The sequence below is a fragment of the Rhinolophus sinicus genome, linkage group LG09 (assembly GCF_036562045.2).
Source record: "Rhinolophus sinicus isolate RSC01 linkage group LG09, ASM3656204v1, whole genome shotgun sequence".
NCBI classification, from domain to species: domain Eukaryota; kingdom Metazoa; phylum Chordata; class Mammalia; order Chiroptera; family Rhinolophidae; genus Rhinolophus; species Rhinolophus sinicus.
The window spans coordinates 70,397,568-70,417,084 of record NC_133758.1 but is presented as its reverse complement, the minus strand read 5'-3'; the positions used below and the strand labels follow the sequence as shown (position 1 = coordinate 70,417,084).

The 19,517-nt window shown below is 37.6% G+C and overlaps 1 protein-coding gene across 4 annotated transcripts in view; it reads right to left on the bottom strand.

The window, feature by feature from the left end:
* The window catches only part of RELN (reelin), a 502,053-nt gene that overhangs the window by 110,972 nt on the left and 371,564 nt on the right, over positions 1-19,517 (bottom strand). For all 4 annotated transcript variants that reach the window (XM_074340625.1, XM_074340624.1, XM_074340623.1 and 1 more), the window contains exons 25-28: positions 13,600-13,805; positions 9,722-9,893; positions 9,083-9,283; positions 351-583 (exon numbers count right to left, since the gene is read on the bottom strand). In XM_074340625.1, the coding sequence (XP_074196726.1) occupies positions 351-583; positions 9,083-9,283; positions 9,722-9,893; positions 13,600-13,805 (812 nt within the window). The remainder of the gene's footprint in view (positions 1-350; positions 584-9,082; positions 9,284-9,721; positions 9,894-13,599; positions 13,806-19,517) is intronic.

Below are 19,517 nucleotides of genomic sequence, written 5' to 3'. Positions count from 1 at the left end.
GAATGCCTTGTAACTCTTGGCCTTTAACATCTTTTCTTCACTGCTATACTCCCAGTGCCCAGAACAGTGCTCAGTATTAATGAATGAATGAATGAGGGAGTAAATTTGATTCACGAGCGTGCATGTGTGCACGTGTATACACACACACACAAACACACACACACATATATCCCTACTTTGGAAATTTTGTTCCAGCGCTGTTTCCCTCAAGAGTCATTACTCAAATAGATAAAGCTAGACTATATGAGAATTCTTTTAGGTTGTTGAGATATACAAAATAAAGATACTGAGATATATATATGCACCTGAGAAGCAGCAGCTACGGCATATGATAAGAACAGTCACTTTACCTAGATGCAAGAGACCTTGGGATAACAATGGTGATTCTTGTCCATTCTTCAAAGTCCCCCGTGTGATACATGCTGGGCTCACTCAGTTCTCGGGAGTTTCCTTCACATCCTTTGCCTGCAGAAGCTGGGTAACAGCCTTCTTTCACCAAAAACCAGGACATACCGGCATCATGAGAATATTGAAGAAGAACTGGACCAGCACTGCTGAACTGATTGGCACACCCTATGTTTAGCTATTAAAAGGAAAGGCAGAATTATACAAGGTTTAGATCCAAGCCATCATTTCACATATTAGGTGCTACGACAGCCTTGCAAGGTCCTTTCTACTGAGTCTGCATTAAATTGAGTATAAGACGTGCAGCACAATTCCAACCAACCTTCTGGAAATCTTTGTTTAGGCAAACAATAGGTGCTTTTTAACAGAAAGCCGGACCAGCTGCCCATTTTGTGGATTTCTTGGGATTGTAGGAGGGAAGAGAGAAGCGTGGTATCTGTGATCTTGGAGACTTGGACAAACGCCAAGAAACTGTTTTCTTCTCCTTTTCCAGATGGTATAAACAGAGGGAAGCAGAAGATGAAGAGCTGTTCTCTTCAGAATATAAAGGTTTACCTGAGGAGAGGGCTGTCCTCTCTGCTTTAGTGGAACAAACATCTTTATTCTATTTTCTTGCCAAAGCTCAGTAAGAAATCATTGTCAACTTAGATGAAAGAGTTTAGTTTTTGTCACAGCATCAAATAAGCAAAATAACCCAGAAATAAAACTATTATTGCTCTGTGCACTCAAGTACAGGAATGTCATTACAGGATTAACAGCATTAAAAAGGTTTGTTTTGATTGCTGTGCTGTTTTTATTGTGTCTTTATATAAAACCACTCTCAAAATTAATGATGACTGGCTGCCATATTAGTTATTTCAGGAGTTCCATTTATAGGCAAAGCTACAATCTCTCTCTTTTAAAAAAAGATTTTTATTAAACTATAGCTAACACAATATTATATTAGTTTCATGTTTACACAATAGTTATTTGACATTTGTATAGCTAAAGAAATGATCACCATGATAAGTCTGGCAACCATCTGACACGGTACCACAATATTATTGACTATATTCCCTATGCTGTACATTATATCCCTGTGACTTATTTGTTTTATACCTGGAAATTTGGACCTCTTATTTCCCTTCACCTTTTCCCCTCCTTTTTAATTTTTCAATTACAGATGATAATCAATATTATTTTATATTAATTTCAGGAGTACCACATAGTGGTTAGAAATTCATATAATTTAAGAAGTGATCCCCCTGACACTACATATAGTTATTATTATATTATTGACTATATTCCTTATGCTATACCCTACAACCCCATGACTACTTTGTAACAACCAATTTGTGCTTCTTAATCCCTTCCCCTTTAGCACCCACCCTCCAACCCCCCTCCCATATGGCAACCATCAAAATGTTCTCTATATCTTTGAGTTTGTTTCTGTTTCGTTTGTCTATTTTGTTCTTTGGATTCCACATATGAGCAAAATCATGTTGCACCTGTCTTTTACTGTCTGACTCACTCCACTCAGCACAATACCTGTTAGGTTCATCCATAATTGTTGCAGATGGCAAGATTTCATTCTTTTTTATGGCTGAGTAATATTCCATTGTGTATATGTACTACCTCTTCTTTATCCATTCATTCATTGATGGACACCAAGGTTGCCTCAATATCTTGGCTACTTTAAATAATGCTGCAAAGAATATATGAACGCATATGTCCCTTTAAAGTAGTGTTTTGGGTTTTTTCAGATAAATACCCTGAAATGGGATTACTGGGTCCTTCTTTGTCTTTTGTTACAGTTTTGTTTTAAAGTTTATTTGACCTGGTATAAGTACTGTTACCCAAACTTTTTTTATAATTTCCATTTTCATGAAATCTTTTCACATCCCTTTACTTTCAGTCTGTGTCTTTTGCTCTAAAGTGAGACTCTTGTAGGCAGCATATGTAAGGGTCTTGCTTTCTTATCCATTCAGCCACACCATGTCTTTTGATTGTGAGCATTTAATCCATTTACATTTACAGTAATTGTTGATAGGTATGCAGTTATTGCCATTTTATTATTCATATATATTTTTTTTTTGTCTTAAAGAAATCCCTTTAGGATTCTTTGTAATACTGGTTTGGTGATGATGAACTCCTTCAGTTTTTCTTTTTCTTTTTTTTTTTTTCTTTTTGGTCTGGGAAGGTCTTCATCTGTACTTTGATTCTAAATAATAGCCTTGCTGGATAGAGTAATCTTGGTTACAGGTCCTTGTTTTTCATCACTTTGAATATTTTGTGTCAATCCCTTCTTTCCTGCAAAATTTCTGTTAAGAAATCAGTTGAAACAGTCTTATGGGACCTCCCTTGTGGGGCTCCCATAACTAATTTTCTCTTGCTGCTTTTAAGATTCCTTCTATCTTTAACCTTTGGCATTTTAATTATGATGTGTCTTGGTGTTGGCTTCTTCGGGTTTATCTTGTTTGTGACTTTCTGCACTTTCTAGGCTAGTATGTCTATTTCCTTCACCAAGTTAGGAAAATTTTCAGTCATTATTTCTTCAAATAAGTTGCAATCCCTTGCTTTCTCTCTTCTCCTTCTGGTACCCCTATGATGCGAATGTTGTTATGCCTGATGTTGTCCCAGATGTCTCTTAAACTATCCTCAATTTTTAAAAATTCTTTTTTCTTTTTGTTGTTCTGATTCGGTGTTTTCTGCTACCTTGTCTTCCAAATCACTGAATCGATCTTCTGCTTCATCTAATTGGCTGGTGATTCCTTCTAGTGTGTTCTTCATTTCAGTTAATTGCATCTTCACTTCTGACTGGTTTTTTCCTATGGTTTCTGTGTCCTTTTTTATGCTTGCTATATTTTGCTGAAGTTCTCACTAAGTTCCTTGAGCATCCTTATAACCATTGTTTTGAACTCTATCTCTGGTACGTTGCTTGCCTCCATTTCGTTTAGTTCTTTTTCTGGAGTTTTCTCCTATTCTTTCATTTGGGATGTATTTCTTTGTTTCCTCATTTGGACTGCTTCTCTGTGTTTGGTTCTATGTATTAAGTAGATCTACTACATCTCCCAGTCTTAACCGGGTGACCGTATATAGTAGGTGCCCTGTAGTGCCCAGTGGCACAGTCTCCCTGGTCACCTGGGTTTGTGTGTGCCCTCCTGTTATAGTTGATCCTTGATTGCTATTGGCATATCAGTGGGTGGTACTGACCCGTAGGCTCACCGGTTTTTGGGGTTTGGCCACGTCCACAGCTTACTGGCTGCTGTGCAGGGGGACTTACCCCACTGAGCAGGATTCACCCCAGCTCTGGTACCTTTTGAGACTGCCCTTTGGGTTTGCCACCTGTAGGGCTAATTGAGCAGTGCTCTGCTGTGGTCTGAAGCTAACCTCTAAGTATGTTGATTCTGGGGCCTCTTGGGAGAGACTCTGGTGCTGGCCCAGGTCACCCACTGCCTGTGACTTGCCAGGGATTACCTGGTAGGAGTTACAAAGTGACCTGTGGTTGGTCACTACCTGTGCTAAACCTGGAGGTCATGGAAGAGGCCATACTGTGAACTGAGGATACCTGTCACCAATACTGGGGCTGGGGTTGCTCAACAAAAAGCCAGGACACCCTGAGGCCTGCTGCCACCTGCCAGCTCCCATAAGGTTCAAATGCTGATAAAGCCTCATCTGGTACATGAAATGAGTGAAGTAGGGTCTCAGGGAGTCACCTGAGCGGGATAAGCTGTGTTCACCAGATTAATGTAGATTCTGGTTTCATGCCAGTGCTAAGCCTGGAGCTACTCAGCAAAAGTCACAGAGCACACTGAGGCCAGTCACTGCCTGCCTGGGGCCCATGGACCCCTGAGAGTTGTCCCAGAAATAGTGCAATTCAGATGGGGCTAGCCGCTCCCTGAGAAAGTGTCTCTGGCTTTGTGGGATTTGGGGAGGGTGGGGTCCAGGGAGTCACCAGAGTGGAGGGAGCGGAGCTCACCAGGCCACTTCAGATTCAAATTTGGCCTTGTGGGGGAGGGCTTAACACAGGAAAGATGGTGCCCACTTGCTGGCTGTATGGGAGGAAGGCCCCATACAGGGAAAATGTCAACTCTCCCTCCAGTTCTTGTCCTGAAGCCACACAATTCAGTCTTTCCTCACGTGTCTCTGACCCCACCCCTACCCCCATCCCCCAGGAGTCACTGTCTCTCCACTGGGGCCCAGAGTGAATATCTGAGAGTGAGTGAATCTGTGCAGAGGCTCTTGAAGAGGATGTCTGGGTTTTTCGCAGCCTTCCATCACAACCAGATGGTTGGACTCCTCATTGTTTTCCACAGCCAGATGTTGTGGGGCTCCTCTTCCTGGCATCAGTACTCTGAGCTGGGGAGCCCAATGTGGGGCTGGGGTCTCTTGCTCCTCCAGGGGAAACCTCCATGCCTGACACATCCCTCCCAATTCTCAACTGCCACATGGAGGCTTGGGGCGTGTTCTACATCTCCACCCCTCCTACCAGTCTTGATGTGGCTTCTTCTTTATATCCTTAGTTATAAAACTTCTGTTCAGCTAGACTTCAGATGGTTTTCTAGGTTGAATGTTCTATAATTTAGTTGTAATTTTAATGGGTTCATGGGAGAAGGCAAGCATAGTATTTATCTACTCCATTATCTTGGATCTCCAAAAGTTTGATAACATCTCCAAAAGTTTTCAATGCAACCTAAATCCCAATGCCCTAGCAAAGCTGTTTTTATCTTCTAATCTTTGTAAAGAAGTATATATTTTGGTTATATATTTGAAGTTATCACACTTCTAGGACTTTCCTATTTAATGTATTATTTTATTATTATATGTAGCATTGCAAAGAATGTATCTTTTTTTCTTCAGTTGATTTGTTATCACCAGATAAATTCCTAGGAGTAGTATTACTGAGCCAAAATGTAAAAACACTTTAAATATTCTTTTTACATGTGTTCATTTTTAATCAATTGGTCTCAAATGAATCAGTTTTAACATAACACTGAATATTATTCTAATTTAAATCATTTTTTCTAAATTAATAAATGTATAAATGACTTGATTAGTTTTAGTTTATATTTTTTTGTTAATTATAAATGTCAAGTTCTTTTCTTGATATTTATTTAATTACATGCAGTCTTATATAAATGTTCTATTCATATCTTATTTCATTTGTTATGGGGAGCCACCATAAGATTTTACTATATAAGGCTATAAATATGAATAGTCAAATTTTATGGAAAAAATGGAAAGACTTCAAAAGAACACTATCATGACCAAATAATAAATAAAGGATGAAGGACAGGCAGGACCATAGACAAATAATATTGGGCTAGAATTTAAGAGGCCAACCAGTTCATCTTTGTGACTATATGGTAGCTTGATCCACTCTTTCAAACGAAGATTCCATGTTTTCCTTATTTCCATAGTCAGAGACCTAGAAAGCATTCCTCAGAAAGACTTAAAATTTGGCTAGGAGAAATTTTATTGTAATTCATCAATCCAACTTTATATAGTTAAAAGTCAAGAATATAAGTAAAGATTTGACCTACTCAGATGTGTGATTAAACTCTTATAACACAAATTCCTTTTATTACCCATTAGTAAGGACAGCCTTTGGTTGATGTGTGATTAAGAGTAGTCAGACTGGGCAAACATAGTTAGCTTTTTGACTTACACTTATGACTGCCATTGTTACTCAAGTAGGCAAGTCAATGGAACTTTCAGTTCTGTGACAAGTCTGTGTATTTTTAAAAATTGATCATTTATCCTGCCTCTTAACTGTTGATGTTTTCTAGGATACAATTCTTGGTTTTCCTATATTTTTACCCTTTCCACACTCCCTAATCTAATTCACAATCATAATTTCAAATTCCTTTTGAATACCTATGACTCCCAGTTATGGCCTCTCTTCAGCTCTCTGGATAAGGTACATAACTGCTTCCTGTGCATTTTCACTTCAGCAGTCCACAGGCATCCCTAATTCCATATGTCCAAGTCTGTTTTCATCATCCACCACCCTAACGCAAATCCTCCTCTTCCTGTATTTCCAGTTTCAGTGACTGGAACCAGAAATGTGGGAATCATTCTAGAACCCAATCTATTGGACAATAGGTTACCAAAACCTGTAGATGATACCCTTTTAACATCTCTCAGATCTACTTACTTACCATTATAATTCCATGCTATGCCTTAATCTGGGCTCCTCATTTCTCACTTTGATAACCACTCTAGCATCCTTAATTCGCTCAAAATATATTAATCTGAGCACTTTTCTCTGCTTTCTCCACTACCATACATGTCCAAGTTCTCATCATCTCTTACTTTACTAGCTCATTACGATGGTTGCCTGGCTGGTCTTTCTAGCTCTGCCCTTGCCTCTGCCAGTGTACTCCCCCAATGCCATCGCCAGAGTGATTTTTTAAAAGCCTAAGTCAGAGTATGTCTTTCTTCTGCTAGCCATTTTATTCCCAGCAGAAATCAAAGACTTACCTTATTTTTTTCTACCTGTCTCCCTTTTCTCACTCTCTTTACTCTAGTCACAATGGTATCCTTCTGGTTTCTTGAACTTTCCCAAGCACGGTCCTATTTCAAGGCCTTTGTACTTTTTGTTCCCTGTGCCTGCAATGCTATTTCCCAGATTGTTGCATGACTCACTCCTTCATTTTTTATAGGTCTCAGCTTAAAAGTCATTTTATTAGTGAGGCTAACCTGACAACCCTTTATAAAACAGTAACTACCCTCCACCACCCTAGTCCACACTATTTCTATTTCTATTCATAGCCTAGAACCCAGCCTGGCACACAGTAGAGGCTTTATAAACATCTGCTGAATAAATGAATGAATGTAATTATTGATTCCAGTTTCCCCTCTTGTTAACACCCATACTGCTACCAGAATGATCTTTCTAAAACACATGTCTAATTCTTGCACTTAATGGATTAAAAGTCTCCCATGACTCATTGCTCTTGGGTTAACATCCAAGTGGCTTAGTGTGTCATATAAAGCCAATTGGGACCAACATTATCTCTCATCTCTGTGGTACATACTCCAAACTCCTTAAAGTTTCCAAATTTTTCATTCTTATTTGCACTTTCATGTATTTTCATATATTTTCATACTCTGTTCCCTCTAACTAGAAGTTTTCCTCCTCCATTGTTCAGCTGGCTAAGTCTCTGTATTTCCAGAGACTTCCAATTTCCATCCACCCATCCATCCATCCATCCATCCATCCATCCATCCATCCATCCATCCATCCCTCCCACCCTCCACCCATCCATTTATTCAACTAACAGGTATTTTTGGAGCACCTGCCACATGCCAGGAACTACCTACAAGCACTCCTGTAGTATCCAGAGCCTATAGTACTCACTCCTGTGAGTGTATTGTGACTATTCACTTTTCAGGCTCACTTACTAGTTTCTGATCTCCTTGAGAACTAAGGCCATATTTTTCATTTCTTTATTCCTAGCACATAGTGTTTGACATACACATAAAACGTACCAGCACTGTGCATTTTTGTACAAATGACATCAAGTTCTTGTTACTGATACCAAATATGCATTAACAATCAATCCCTGAATGACGCATATTACATATCAATAATTTTCTGCTGGTGTGGTTCAAGAAATGAGATTCTCCTTAGGCTTTATGCATTTTTGCTGGTTGTTAAAGTACCTGAAATATTTAATAATGTTTTCTTTATTTAGATTTTGTCAACTTCGGAATACCATCTTGCAGACTTTAACACCTACACTATCCTGATTTTGTAAATAATTAAATACAAAAGGTGTCAGATGAGAGTACGCAGGCAATTTATTTGCTTTTGTGGTCATATTCTTACTATTTTAGGCAGTACCAACAAACTAATATAGTCATATACTGTTATTAATGATTTTTCCATTGCAGTTTAGCATCGATATCTAAACAGAGAAGGAACATTTCACTAATCAACTTCCTTATTTACAGACCTGTGGAAATTATATTTGAAGAGTTGCCTATAAACATCTGATCTCTTTAATAATTCCATCTGTAAATTATTTAGTATCAGCACCCTGCCGTTATGTAAGGACCATGTAGTTGTCTTAGCTCATTAAAAATGCATTACGTTCGACCCCAGAATTCACCAATGGGATTTTATCATAAACATAATGAAACTTTGATTAGGCTTTTGAAAAAAGATCTTGTCAAAGTAAATACTTGCTACACATGTTGACATGTTATCACAGCGCTGAAAAACAAGCTTTTAAGAGAGCATTGATAACTAAAGTAAAACTTTACTGAATCAAAGAGAAATTGTTTGTAAATCCTATATTAAAAACATAAAATAACTAACAAGTCCAAAAAGCACTAACCAGTTGAAAAGGAGAACTTATCAATTACTATTTAGAGGCATGGGATTCATTAAGTCACAATCAGATTGAAACCCTAAAAGTCATATTTTATTTTATTTTTTTAGAGTTCCATGAACTCTAAAGAAATACAATAACATAGCTACAACTTCTGGGGCTCATTAAAAAATGACAAGCTGTTTTCCTTAAGGGTATAGTTAAAAAGCTTGGCCATTTTAAGATTATTGAACCTTTGTTTGAGAGAATCCCTTCTTTAATTTAATATGAAAAATTTGCATTCTTTGTCAATTTCACTTATAAATCTGGAAGACGTTTTGCTTCTTGACCGGCCTGGGAAGAAGTTTGTGCATAAATACCTTGAATTGCAGCACATATCCAGGTTTCAGAGTCAAATCTCGAGTTACTGCAAATCGATCCCCATCTGATTTTCCAAATACCATGGCTGATGGTGTGGCAGAGCAGAAAGTCTCATTTTTAACCATTCCTTCATTGGCCAACATCAACCACACACTCATTTGATTCATAGGGTAATCAAAAGCTGGCTTCTCATAAAAGTTCTAATAGAAACAATACAAACAACACAGAAAGGCAATTTGATAGTTTTGAAAACAAGATAGAACTTTTTAGTTCATGACATGCAGAACCACGTACCACTTGTATTTCTAGGAAAATATAGCGGAATCTCTAAATTAACAAATTTGTTTTTCTCCTGATGATTTAACAAATGAAAATGTTCTGCCACTGTGTATCTAATTTTATAACTACACGAATAATCAAGTTTGATTACTTGGCCAGACTTCATAGTCTTTTTCTCTTTAACATCTAAATAATCCGTGAACTAGTAGCATGGAGAGGTAACAAAAAATTAAGTGCAAAAAACAGAAAACTTATATTACATGTTCAAGCACTAAGCCCTTGGGGAAATGAGAAGTGCTTTAATCCCATCCACCATTGTAATTCTTTGTCTTTTTGGAGTTCAGATGTAGGAAAAATACCTGAGGTAAAGTTGGGTTGACAACTGGGATGATCTGCTTTTGCTTCTCTGACAGAATGATGATGTCATCAATTGCCCACTGGTCATAGTCCTCTCCCGAGAACACTGGCTGCCACCAGCGGAACCTGGTGCAAGGGGTCTTGGCAGCAGTTGGAAGTTCCAGATAGACAAACCTGCATAAAAGCAAACATTTATGGTTAAGAAAAGAAAAGCTGTGTTTTTCTTAACAGCTATTAAAATAGCAAGAGTAGCAACAAGATAAAGTTTAGTTTTGTTTAATCTCTTGATATTTCTGAAAATTTTCTAAGTTTAAAAGATCAGACAAGAGGTTTCAGGCCATAAGCAAGTTCAGTCCTGATCGTCTTTATTCCATTTGGAACTGTATCTTTTGGAGGCAACTATTTCAACTAAGTTTGATTCCTGAATAACGTCTTTTGACTACCATGATGATGGTTTTCCAGAAATACCTAGGAAAAACTGTTCCTTTGTACATTATTACATTAAAATAGCATTTAAATTTTTTAAAAAAACGATTCTTACTTATTGTGGGAATAAAGAAATATGCATTAAAAAGGAAATGTAAATCACCCATAATCTATTGCAAGAGGTTTACCTCTGTTAAAATTTTGATATATATTATTAAAGTATGTAATCTTTTACATAGGTGAGATATATGTATAATTCGGTATTTTCCAGTTTTAACATATCATAAGCACATTCTCATGCCAGTAAAATTATTTCTTAAGGTCACTTTACTGTCTATATAATTTTCCATCACACAGACATGCTATTATTTATTTCACCTCACCCTATTTTAAATAGTTCTGTGATGAAAATATGCATAAAGCTTTATCTATACCTCAGTTTATTTCTTTTGTTAATCTCCAGAATTTTCCATTTAATATATTTTTAAAATTTTTTATTAAATTTTTTGGGGAGACATTGGTTAGTAAAATTATATAGGTTTCAGGTGTACAATTCTGTATTACATCATCTATAAATCCCATTGTGTGTTCATCACCCAGAGTCAGTTCTCCTTCCATCACCATATATTTACCTCCTTTTCCCTCTTCTACCATCCTCCCCCCTTACCCTCTGGTAACTACTAAACTGTTTTCCATGTCTATGAGTTTTTGTTTGTCTTATTCCTTTGTTGCTTTCACTTTTATATCCCACATATGAGTAAAATCATATGGTTCTCGACTTTGTCTGTCTGACCTATTTTGTGAAATCAGTTTATTTCTTAAGGTAAGATTCTTGGAAATGGAATTACCAGGTCAAATTAACGGATCATGTTTAAGGCTCTTGATTTTTCAAAATTCCTTTCTGGAAGGGTCGTTAGAGTTCACAGGATGATGTGAGAGCACCTGTCTTGTTGCTCCCACATGGAGAAAGCACTTGGTGTTATCTTTAAAAAATGACTATTTGACTTGAAAAATGGTATCTTTCTTATTGCAACAGAGGTTGGCTATTATTCATATTTTATTAAACATCCATATTTCCTCTTTTGTACCATCTACCCATTCCTTTTACCCATTTTTTAAATCAAAATCTTAGTGTTTTTCTTGATAATTTGTGTAAGCTCTTTACAGAAACATTGAACCTTTGTTTCTCATAATAGTTGCTTTCTTTCTTTTCATTTCTGTGTTCTTTGACACGTATGTGTTGCATGTATACGTAGTTTTACATCTGAATGTAGTAAGTACTCATATATTTCTGTGTAAGTAGTCCTTTTCTTTGTTAATTTTCCATTGAATTTATGTTTACAATGTTCATATCTTTTCTCCAAACCGGATAGTAATCTAAATGTTTAAATATTTAACCAGTCTTCAACAGTTTTGATTATGTAAGGTGGTAATCTAAACAGATATTTTTCCCCCAAGAGCCTACCCATTCTTTTTAACACCAGGTGATTGAATACTGTTTCTTTATCATTGATAGATGATGCGTCTTTTTTTCATATATAAGTCCTCGTATATCTGAGTTAATTTCTGGGTCATTTATTTGGTTTCATTGTTTGTTCTGTCTACCCACTCACCAATATCATTTCACTTTAATTATTTAGGTTGTATAACATGTTTTAATATCATGTAGGGAATTCATCTATTTTTCCCAAAAATTTAAGTTATTTTTACCATTTTATATTTCTGGACATAAAGTTTCAAAAAAAAAAAAAAAAAATACCACTAGGACTTTGATTGGAATTGCATTAAAAATAAATGAAGAGATATCTTCCTATCATAATATTCAGTTTTCCTATCTAGAAGTGCTACATTATTTTCCATTTGTTTTCATTATATCTCTGAAGGAAGTTTTAAAGTTTTATAGTTTTACAGAGATTCTCAGAATTATTTGTTAAAGTTATTTCTTACATTTATTTATCATTAGCCACCATGAATGAGGTCTTTTTCTAGTATTTTCCAACTCAGAGTTTTTTTTAACCATTTTAGCACCATACATTTTTTGAAAATCTGGTGAAATGGTCTGTCTCCAAAGAAAAATTCCCATAAAAATAAAGCTGAATATTCCTGGGATTTGAAAAAGCTATTGAATTTTTGTTTGCCCACATACTAATCTAGTTTACTGAACTCTCAATAATGTACAGAACAACAATGATATTATTTGGAAAAAATAATTTGAATTATTTTAAGTAGTTTTTTAAATCAGTTTGGCACCATTATCAATTTTCTCTCTTCTACATGGGGGAATCTTACCAGGTTCCATCTCCCACACACCATTCCTGACTTTCCCCCTGGATGCTATGTCTTTTGTTTTATCCAGCTGCCTCCTCTCTGGTTTCTGCCTCTCCCATATCTCCTTAGAAGAAATGCTTTTGGTTGATCTGTCTGTATGTCTACTTGTGTTATATTATGAGAAATTGTGTCACCTTAAAATGACTCAATGTTTTAAAACAATAAACTTATGAACCTTCAATCTACAAAATAGTTATATTTTAAGTAGCATTTTACAATATGTTTAATTTGTGAGAAATGAATCTCTTCTTCAATAATAATTTTTTCAATAAAACAAGTTTCAGTTATAAAATGCAAAACAGGAACAACTTTAGCATTTTAAAGGTTAATAATAATTGGTGGTCAATATATATAAAGAAAACATTTTGTCTTTGTGTTACAGTGCAAATACAGATATTATAAAAAGGAATACTCTAAGAGTGATATCCTTGAATAGATTTTCATGATACATATAAAATATAAAGTACAAATAGAGAATTTCAAAATACTAGATAATTGCAAGAGAACTAATTTAATTACTGATAAATACATTGATTGCCTTATATAGGTATTAGTATTAAACATGAGTTATTTTCCCAAACTCTTTAATAGTCATTACCTAAGACTTTTATTACATATATTCCCATCCCTAAAAATAAAGACAGGGATGGGCCAGTGAAAAATTTTAGAAAATCCAAGCACCACAGATTCATTCATACGCTGTCTAGGACTGGCCCTGGGTGCAGCCATATGAAAACTTTTAACAAAATCCATCTTGCTATTAAATCTAACAGATGAAGATGTTATGTGAATTAAAAGGGGGGAAAAAAAACACCACAAATGGGATAAGTGAGTTTGGAACATTCCTGTATCACAGAGTTTCTTTGGGAAAACAATGGTCAATTGTCTCACTTTTCTTCTAATTGCATTTTATTTCCCTCAAATTCTTTAAAAATTCAAACATGAATATAAATATTGTTTGTCCAGAAACTTAAATGAAATGTTTATATATTAGGCTATCATTCATTTCAGATATTTATGAGTTTGTCTATTTTTGCAACAGTGAATAATATTTTGGAAACACCTCAACAACAATGGAATTTTGACCATTCCTGGAAACTACCGGGAGGCCATCGAGGGTACTTACCTGGGTTTGCTGAAGTCTGAGAAGTACATCTCTGCCAGCAGGTGCCACTGGATGCCCCCGTTGTTGCTGTACTGAAGGAGGACGCCCTCCTCTCTGCTGTCGGGCTTGTTGCACGCAGTGCTCTCTCCGCCTATCTGGATGTAGAACTGGACGAAATCCACCCAAGAAGTGTCCAGGTCCCAGCTCACCAGCTGTCTTTTCCCAGCCTTTACAAAGGACAGAAAAATCATAGCTTCTATCATCTGGGAGCTCTTTGGCATCTTGCTGTTTCAGTTTCAAATTCATAGGAGCATCCTAGCACTATGTGGGGATGATTTTGTCCCCATTTATTGTTGAAGGGAGCAACTTATGCCATTTAATTGTCTCTGCTCTGGTTATGGTAACTAGTCCTGGATACACTTGATTAGCCTCTACATCACTGATTCCCAGACTTGGTTATGAGACCCTTGGGAACTGTTAATTACAACCAAGAGTATTCAAAAGTCTTTTAAAAATAATTTAAGTTAAAGCACGTCTAATATTTGCTCTGCAAATCTCCTCCAGGCAGAAGAAGAAAGACCGACCATATACTTTGAGATCAGTTGGAGCTCGGTTTGAATCTCAGCCCATTATTCATTCATGCTGTTTAGTTGTGTGACCTTTCTGAGATTTGATTTCCCTCAAAGGTACAATATGGATAATAATACCTTCCTTACAGGTGTTGTGACAATTAGATGAAATAACATGTTGCATATAACTTGCCTAGTACAGCACATGTCTTCCTGAGAGAACATCCTCTCCGGAGATATGCCTGGACCTCTTCCCCCATCGGAATGAAAGTGAAATAAGTTTAAGATAGAAACTTCTTCACAAAAAGAAAGAGTACTCTAGTCTCTCTGGGTTCCAGCCAGTGTTTCTGTCTCTATCTCTGTCTCTGTCTCTCTCTCTCTCACTTGGAACTACACAGGTTGGAAGAGATCATTTAAATAAGTTTTTACAACTATTAAAATTCCATCAAATCCATCAACTTGCTTCATGTGTCCCTTGCATGTCACAGTCTTGTTGTAAGCTGATAGATTCAAATTGAGAAGGTTTGTCATCATTTCTGTTGTGTGTACATGGTTTCATGCTAATGAAAAAAGGTTTGATCATGAGATTCTTCCACCCAAACAGATTCTGCCAAAGCAAATCCGTGGTCTGCTCTGAACTGGTCTTACGGAGCTCCCAAGGAGTTCAATGAAACATCAGGAAGAAAAACTGAGATAGAATACACAGTATAGAGGAAAACACCCCTCACACCTATAATTTAAACCCTACTCTAATTCACTAAGTTAATTAAGCAAGGGTTTCAGTTATTAGAAATCACAGGGGAAATACCTGGGACTAATTAAGGAGTACCCTGAAATATCTAAAGCTAATTAAAAAATGTTCTCCCCTGCCTCAAAAAAGTGGTTGCAGTGAAACGAGAACTGGAGTTAATCCTGACACAGAACTTATTCTTTGGAACTCTCAATTTTAAGTATGTATTTGAGGAAATCTGAAAATATGCACATTCAACATGTGATATGCACTTTTAATTTTTCTTGTTCATTTGAAATACCGTAAGTGAAAAATGCCTCAGAGATTATTATAATCTGGCCTAGAATTTTCATGCTTCCGAATCATTACAGGAAGAATGATTTTAAGAAAAAAAACTACAGAACCTAGCTGGTTAATTCCAACCCAGCAAACTTCTATGAAAAACTTGGCACGTGGAAATAAGCCAGGAGGATATAGATCTAAGATGAGGAGAATTATAAAAATCCAATTATCACAATTAGCTGGTTGGAATGATTGGTCTATTGTGAAATTCACAGAGCTGTGCTATTTTTCCAGGAGGCTATGGTGTTGGTCTACAGAGGTTCTGAAGCAGTGTTTTGTGGGATTTTTGTAGATGGTGGAAAATATTATACAAATGCTTGGTTTGGCACTGAAGATATTTTTCCTAGAGAATAGCATGAATTGTTTTCTTTTGTTCAGTGAACTTGAAACGCTGAACATTGTTTTAAAGAGAGAAAAAAGGAAAAAGGAAATGGTTCATGGCAAACTTTTTGTCAGAATTCACAATTTGATGTGACACGTGCTTTGCAGTTTTTCTATTATACTATGATCAATGCATTTATGTGTGTATGTGGAGACATCACACACATACAAAATGTGCTGGGCTAATAGGTTAAGCAGCTCGTCATTCCTGGAGTGTGGAAAATACCTTCCAATAGCCCCCCAACATTCTAAGTTAAAATGGCATACTCCTTTAAGGGTTTAGACAAAATAAAACAAATTTTAAAGGAACTGACTTCAGACTTTAGAGTCTTTAAAACAAAAACTCTAAAACATTTCATACAACTTCACCTTTTGCCTCCCATTAAAATTTTCTTTAATCAAATGCCACTAGAAAACTAATTCTACTATATTTATTTGAAAATAACCATTTCTTTAGAACATTTTGCTCCCTTCCTTCCTTCCTTCCTTCCTTCCTTCCTTCCTTCCTTCCTTCCTTCCTTCCTTCCTCCCTCCCTCCCTCCCTCCCTCCCTCCCTCTCTCCCTTCCTTCCTTCCTTTTTTCAACAAATATTATCATTGTGTGCCAGTTTTACCAGGCATAACATCATGTCTTATGAGAACAAAGTTGAAAGAAGACTTCATGGATACGTGCAGTGACAGTAATGACAACTTAGGGCTGCAGACCAAGCTCTATTCCTTGCTGTCCCCATTTAGTCACAGGATTACTTATCAGTTTTCCAGTTTATTCAGTCTCCAGGGGATTTACCGGTATGTAAATGCCCAGCACATGGCATGCATTGCTGAGTTGTATATCTGACCTAGAGTTGGCTCTGTCAGCAGGACTCTGCATCTTGCTGGGTACTGTGAGAATAAAAATATGATCTATATCTGTATAGAGCACAGATGAAAGAGAAATTCAAAAAAAGGAGATCAGTGTAGTTTGCGATAGTCCCCAAAAACTCCACGGAAGCAGCACAATTTGAGCAGGACGCTACATGGTTTCTATGAATGCAGAGGCGATGGAAGGCATAATGATAGGCAGTGGAGACTATGGAAAGGCAGGGAAATTGGCAGAACATGTGATGACAAGGAGAGGTTCTTGTTTGGGGCAGAGTGCTCATGTTTGGAAAAATAAAATAAATTATGTAGTCAGGGCAACAGTATTGGAGACCATTTGGAACATTTGTGCCAGAAGAGTGACGGGGTAGAAGCATTTTTTCAGATAAATTAATCTAGAGTTGCAAAAGGTCAAAGGAACCCTTCTTTTGGGTTATGACCCCTTCTCTATTTCAATCATGCTGGCTGGTGGGGGCTGCCAAACTGTGAATCTATCTCTGCCAACGAGGGTGTATAAGACTGGCTATGCCAATCAGAGGACACCATTCCCCGAGACACTGTAATTGGCCAATGAGAAACCCTCCCCAGCTTTTCTGATGGAGCTGCTTAGAAAGCTCTGTGGCCATCATTCCCTTTCACAATGAGAGCTGACTGAAAAATAAAGTGTACTCTTAAGGCGAGAGCTCTATGGGCATTTGAGTTTCGGGTTCCAGATATCTCTGAGGCCAGTTTTATCTAAGCCCTTCCTGTGTTTTGATTACATGAACCAAATTTCCTCCTTTTTTGCTTAAGCTAGTTTCTCTCACTTAGAATTCAAAACAGATCTGACTGAAACAAGAGAAAAAAGTAAGAAAAAAAATGATCCTCAGATATATTGACAAAAATTTAGGGAGAAAGCTGAACTGGATGGGGAAAAGAATGAAGTTATTTGAAATGCTGACTTTAAGCTATGGCAGGGTATATACAGGGGAATATTCAATGATCACAATTTGTAACTTATTCTCATAAAATGTCATCATGATAGCTAACATTCACTGAGCTATTTCTATGTTCCCAACACTATTCTTCACTCCTTACCTCCATGAAGTCACCTAATCTCCCCAACATCCCACTTTATAGTCAAGAAAACTGAGATACATAAAGATGTAACTCTGCAAGGTGAACCAATTCATGAGTTTTGGAGCCCAGGTATAAACCCAGATGGTTTGACTCCAGAGATCATCTTAAATTAAATGTAAGAAACAGTGATATGTAACTTTCCATGTATAACATATCTATGTGAATGCGTGCATATTTACTGGAGTGTTTGGGTACACATTGGTTAAGGATTCATAACCCTGTTTAAAAATTGATGCTTATGGGAGATACAATTTTCACATCCGCACAATTGTACAGTGTATCTGGATGTATGCAATGTATATTGGTCACTAATTGACTATTATCTCTAACAATAATGACCTGGGGACCTTTGATGTTAATGCATAGGAGATAGCATTACACGAAATCCATCCCTGATTTTTCTATCATTCTCTATCTTGTTTACTTGCTGACTCTCTGTTCTACACCTGCGTCAAAACAAAACCTGTACCTATTTTTGCATGTGCATAAATTAGCTTGCTTTGGATTGTTGCCCAGATTCCCTAACATAGCAGCCCTTTGATACATCACCCACACCTGTGTACTTGTTATGTGCTAAAGAGTGGGACATTTCCAGTTGTCCTAGAATTGGTGGTTATAATCCTTGCTGGAAAGAAGTGGCTGTTAAGCACCCCACATTCTAAAGAAAGCTGCCAATCATCGGGGTTAGACACATTGCTCAGGATGGACAATGGGAGCTGCTTCCCCTCCAGTCCTTTGGAAGATGATATGAAGAGATAAACTGGAGGAGGGAGGAAGAATGTCCTGCCTAGATGGCAGCAAGGAAGGTGGTCGCCCGCCCCTATCCCTAACCAAGCAACATGGGTTGGGGGTGATCCAAGAGAATCAGTCCTAGAGATTCCGGCTGGCACCTCAGTCCCTAGTTGGTGTCTCCTGACCTGTCTGCCTACCCTGGTGCTGCCACTGGGGCAGCTGAACAGTATATGAACAGTGTGTATGCAGAGGTTCTGTTATGGACTTCATGTTTGTGCATCTCAAATTCATATGTGGAAAGCCTAACTCTCAAAGGGATGGCATTAGGAAGTGGGGCCTTTGGCAGGTAGTTAGGTTATGAGGGTGGAGCCCTCCTGATGGGATTAGTGCCCTTATAAAAAGAGACATGAGGGAGCCTGTTTTTTCTGTCTCCTCTCTCCACCATGTGAGGACACAAACAGAAGACGGCATCTGCAAACTTGAAAGTGGGTCCTCACCAGACATGGAGCTGCTGATCTTGGACTTCTCAGCTTTCAGAACCGTGAGAGATGAACGTTTGCTGCCTAAGCCATTCAATGGTAGTTTTAAGTGTGGTCTTTTTGTTAAAATAGCCTGAATTGACTAAGACAGCCCTCATCATCAGATGCCACCAGCAACCACCAAAATGAGCCAAAATAGGACCTGAGATGTTTGTTTACCTTGGAGAGCTTATCAGTTCCTGAGGAACAGCTCTGCAACCCCCACCCCCACCATTATTCCTCCTTCCTCCAATCACATTCTTGAGATTAATGGATTGACACATTTAATAAACACTTAACAGAAGTGCTTTCTATGTGTCCCATGTGACTTATAAGTGTACCAGTGCATAATAACCCCAATGAGGTAGATACTCTTATTATTCCTACTGTACAGATGAGAAAGCCAGGTCATAGAGAGGTTAAGGAATTTGCTCAGTCACACAGCTGGAAGTGTAGGACTGGAGTGAAGAAGGCAGTCTGGATCCAGAGTCGCTGCTCTTAATCTCTAAGCTCCCCCACCTCCTTCCCCACTCACACCCTCACCCACAGGCCCACATGCTCACACACCCTCCAAAGACGGGTTAGAAGAAACCACGACCCTGCCCCACTCAAAGACCCCCAGGACACAAGCCTGGCTGGCCCTGGAGGGAAGGAAAGCAGTGAGACTTAAATCAGGTACAAGAGGGCAGGG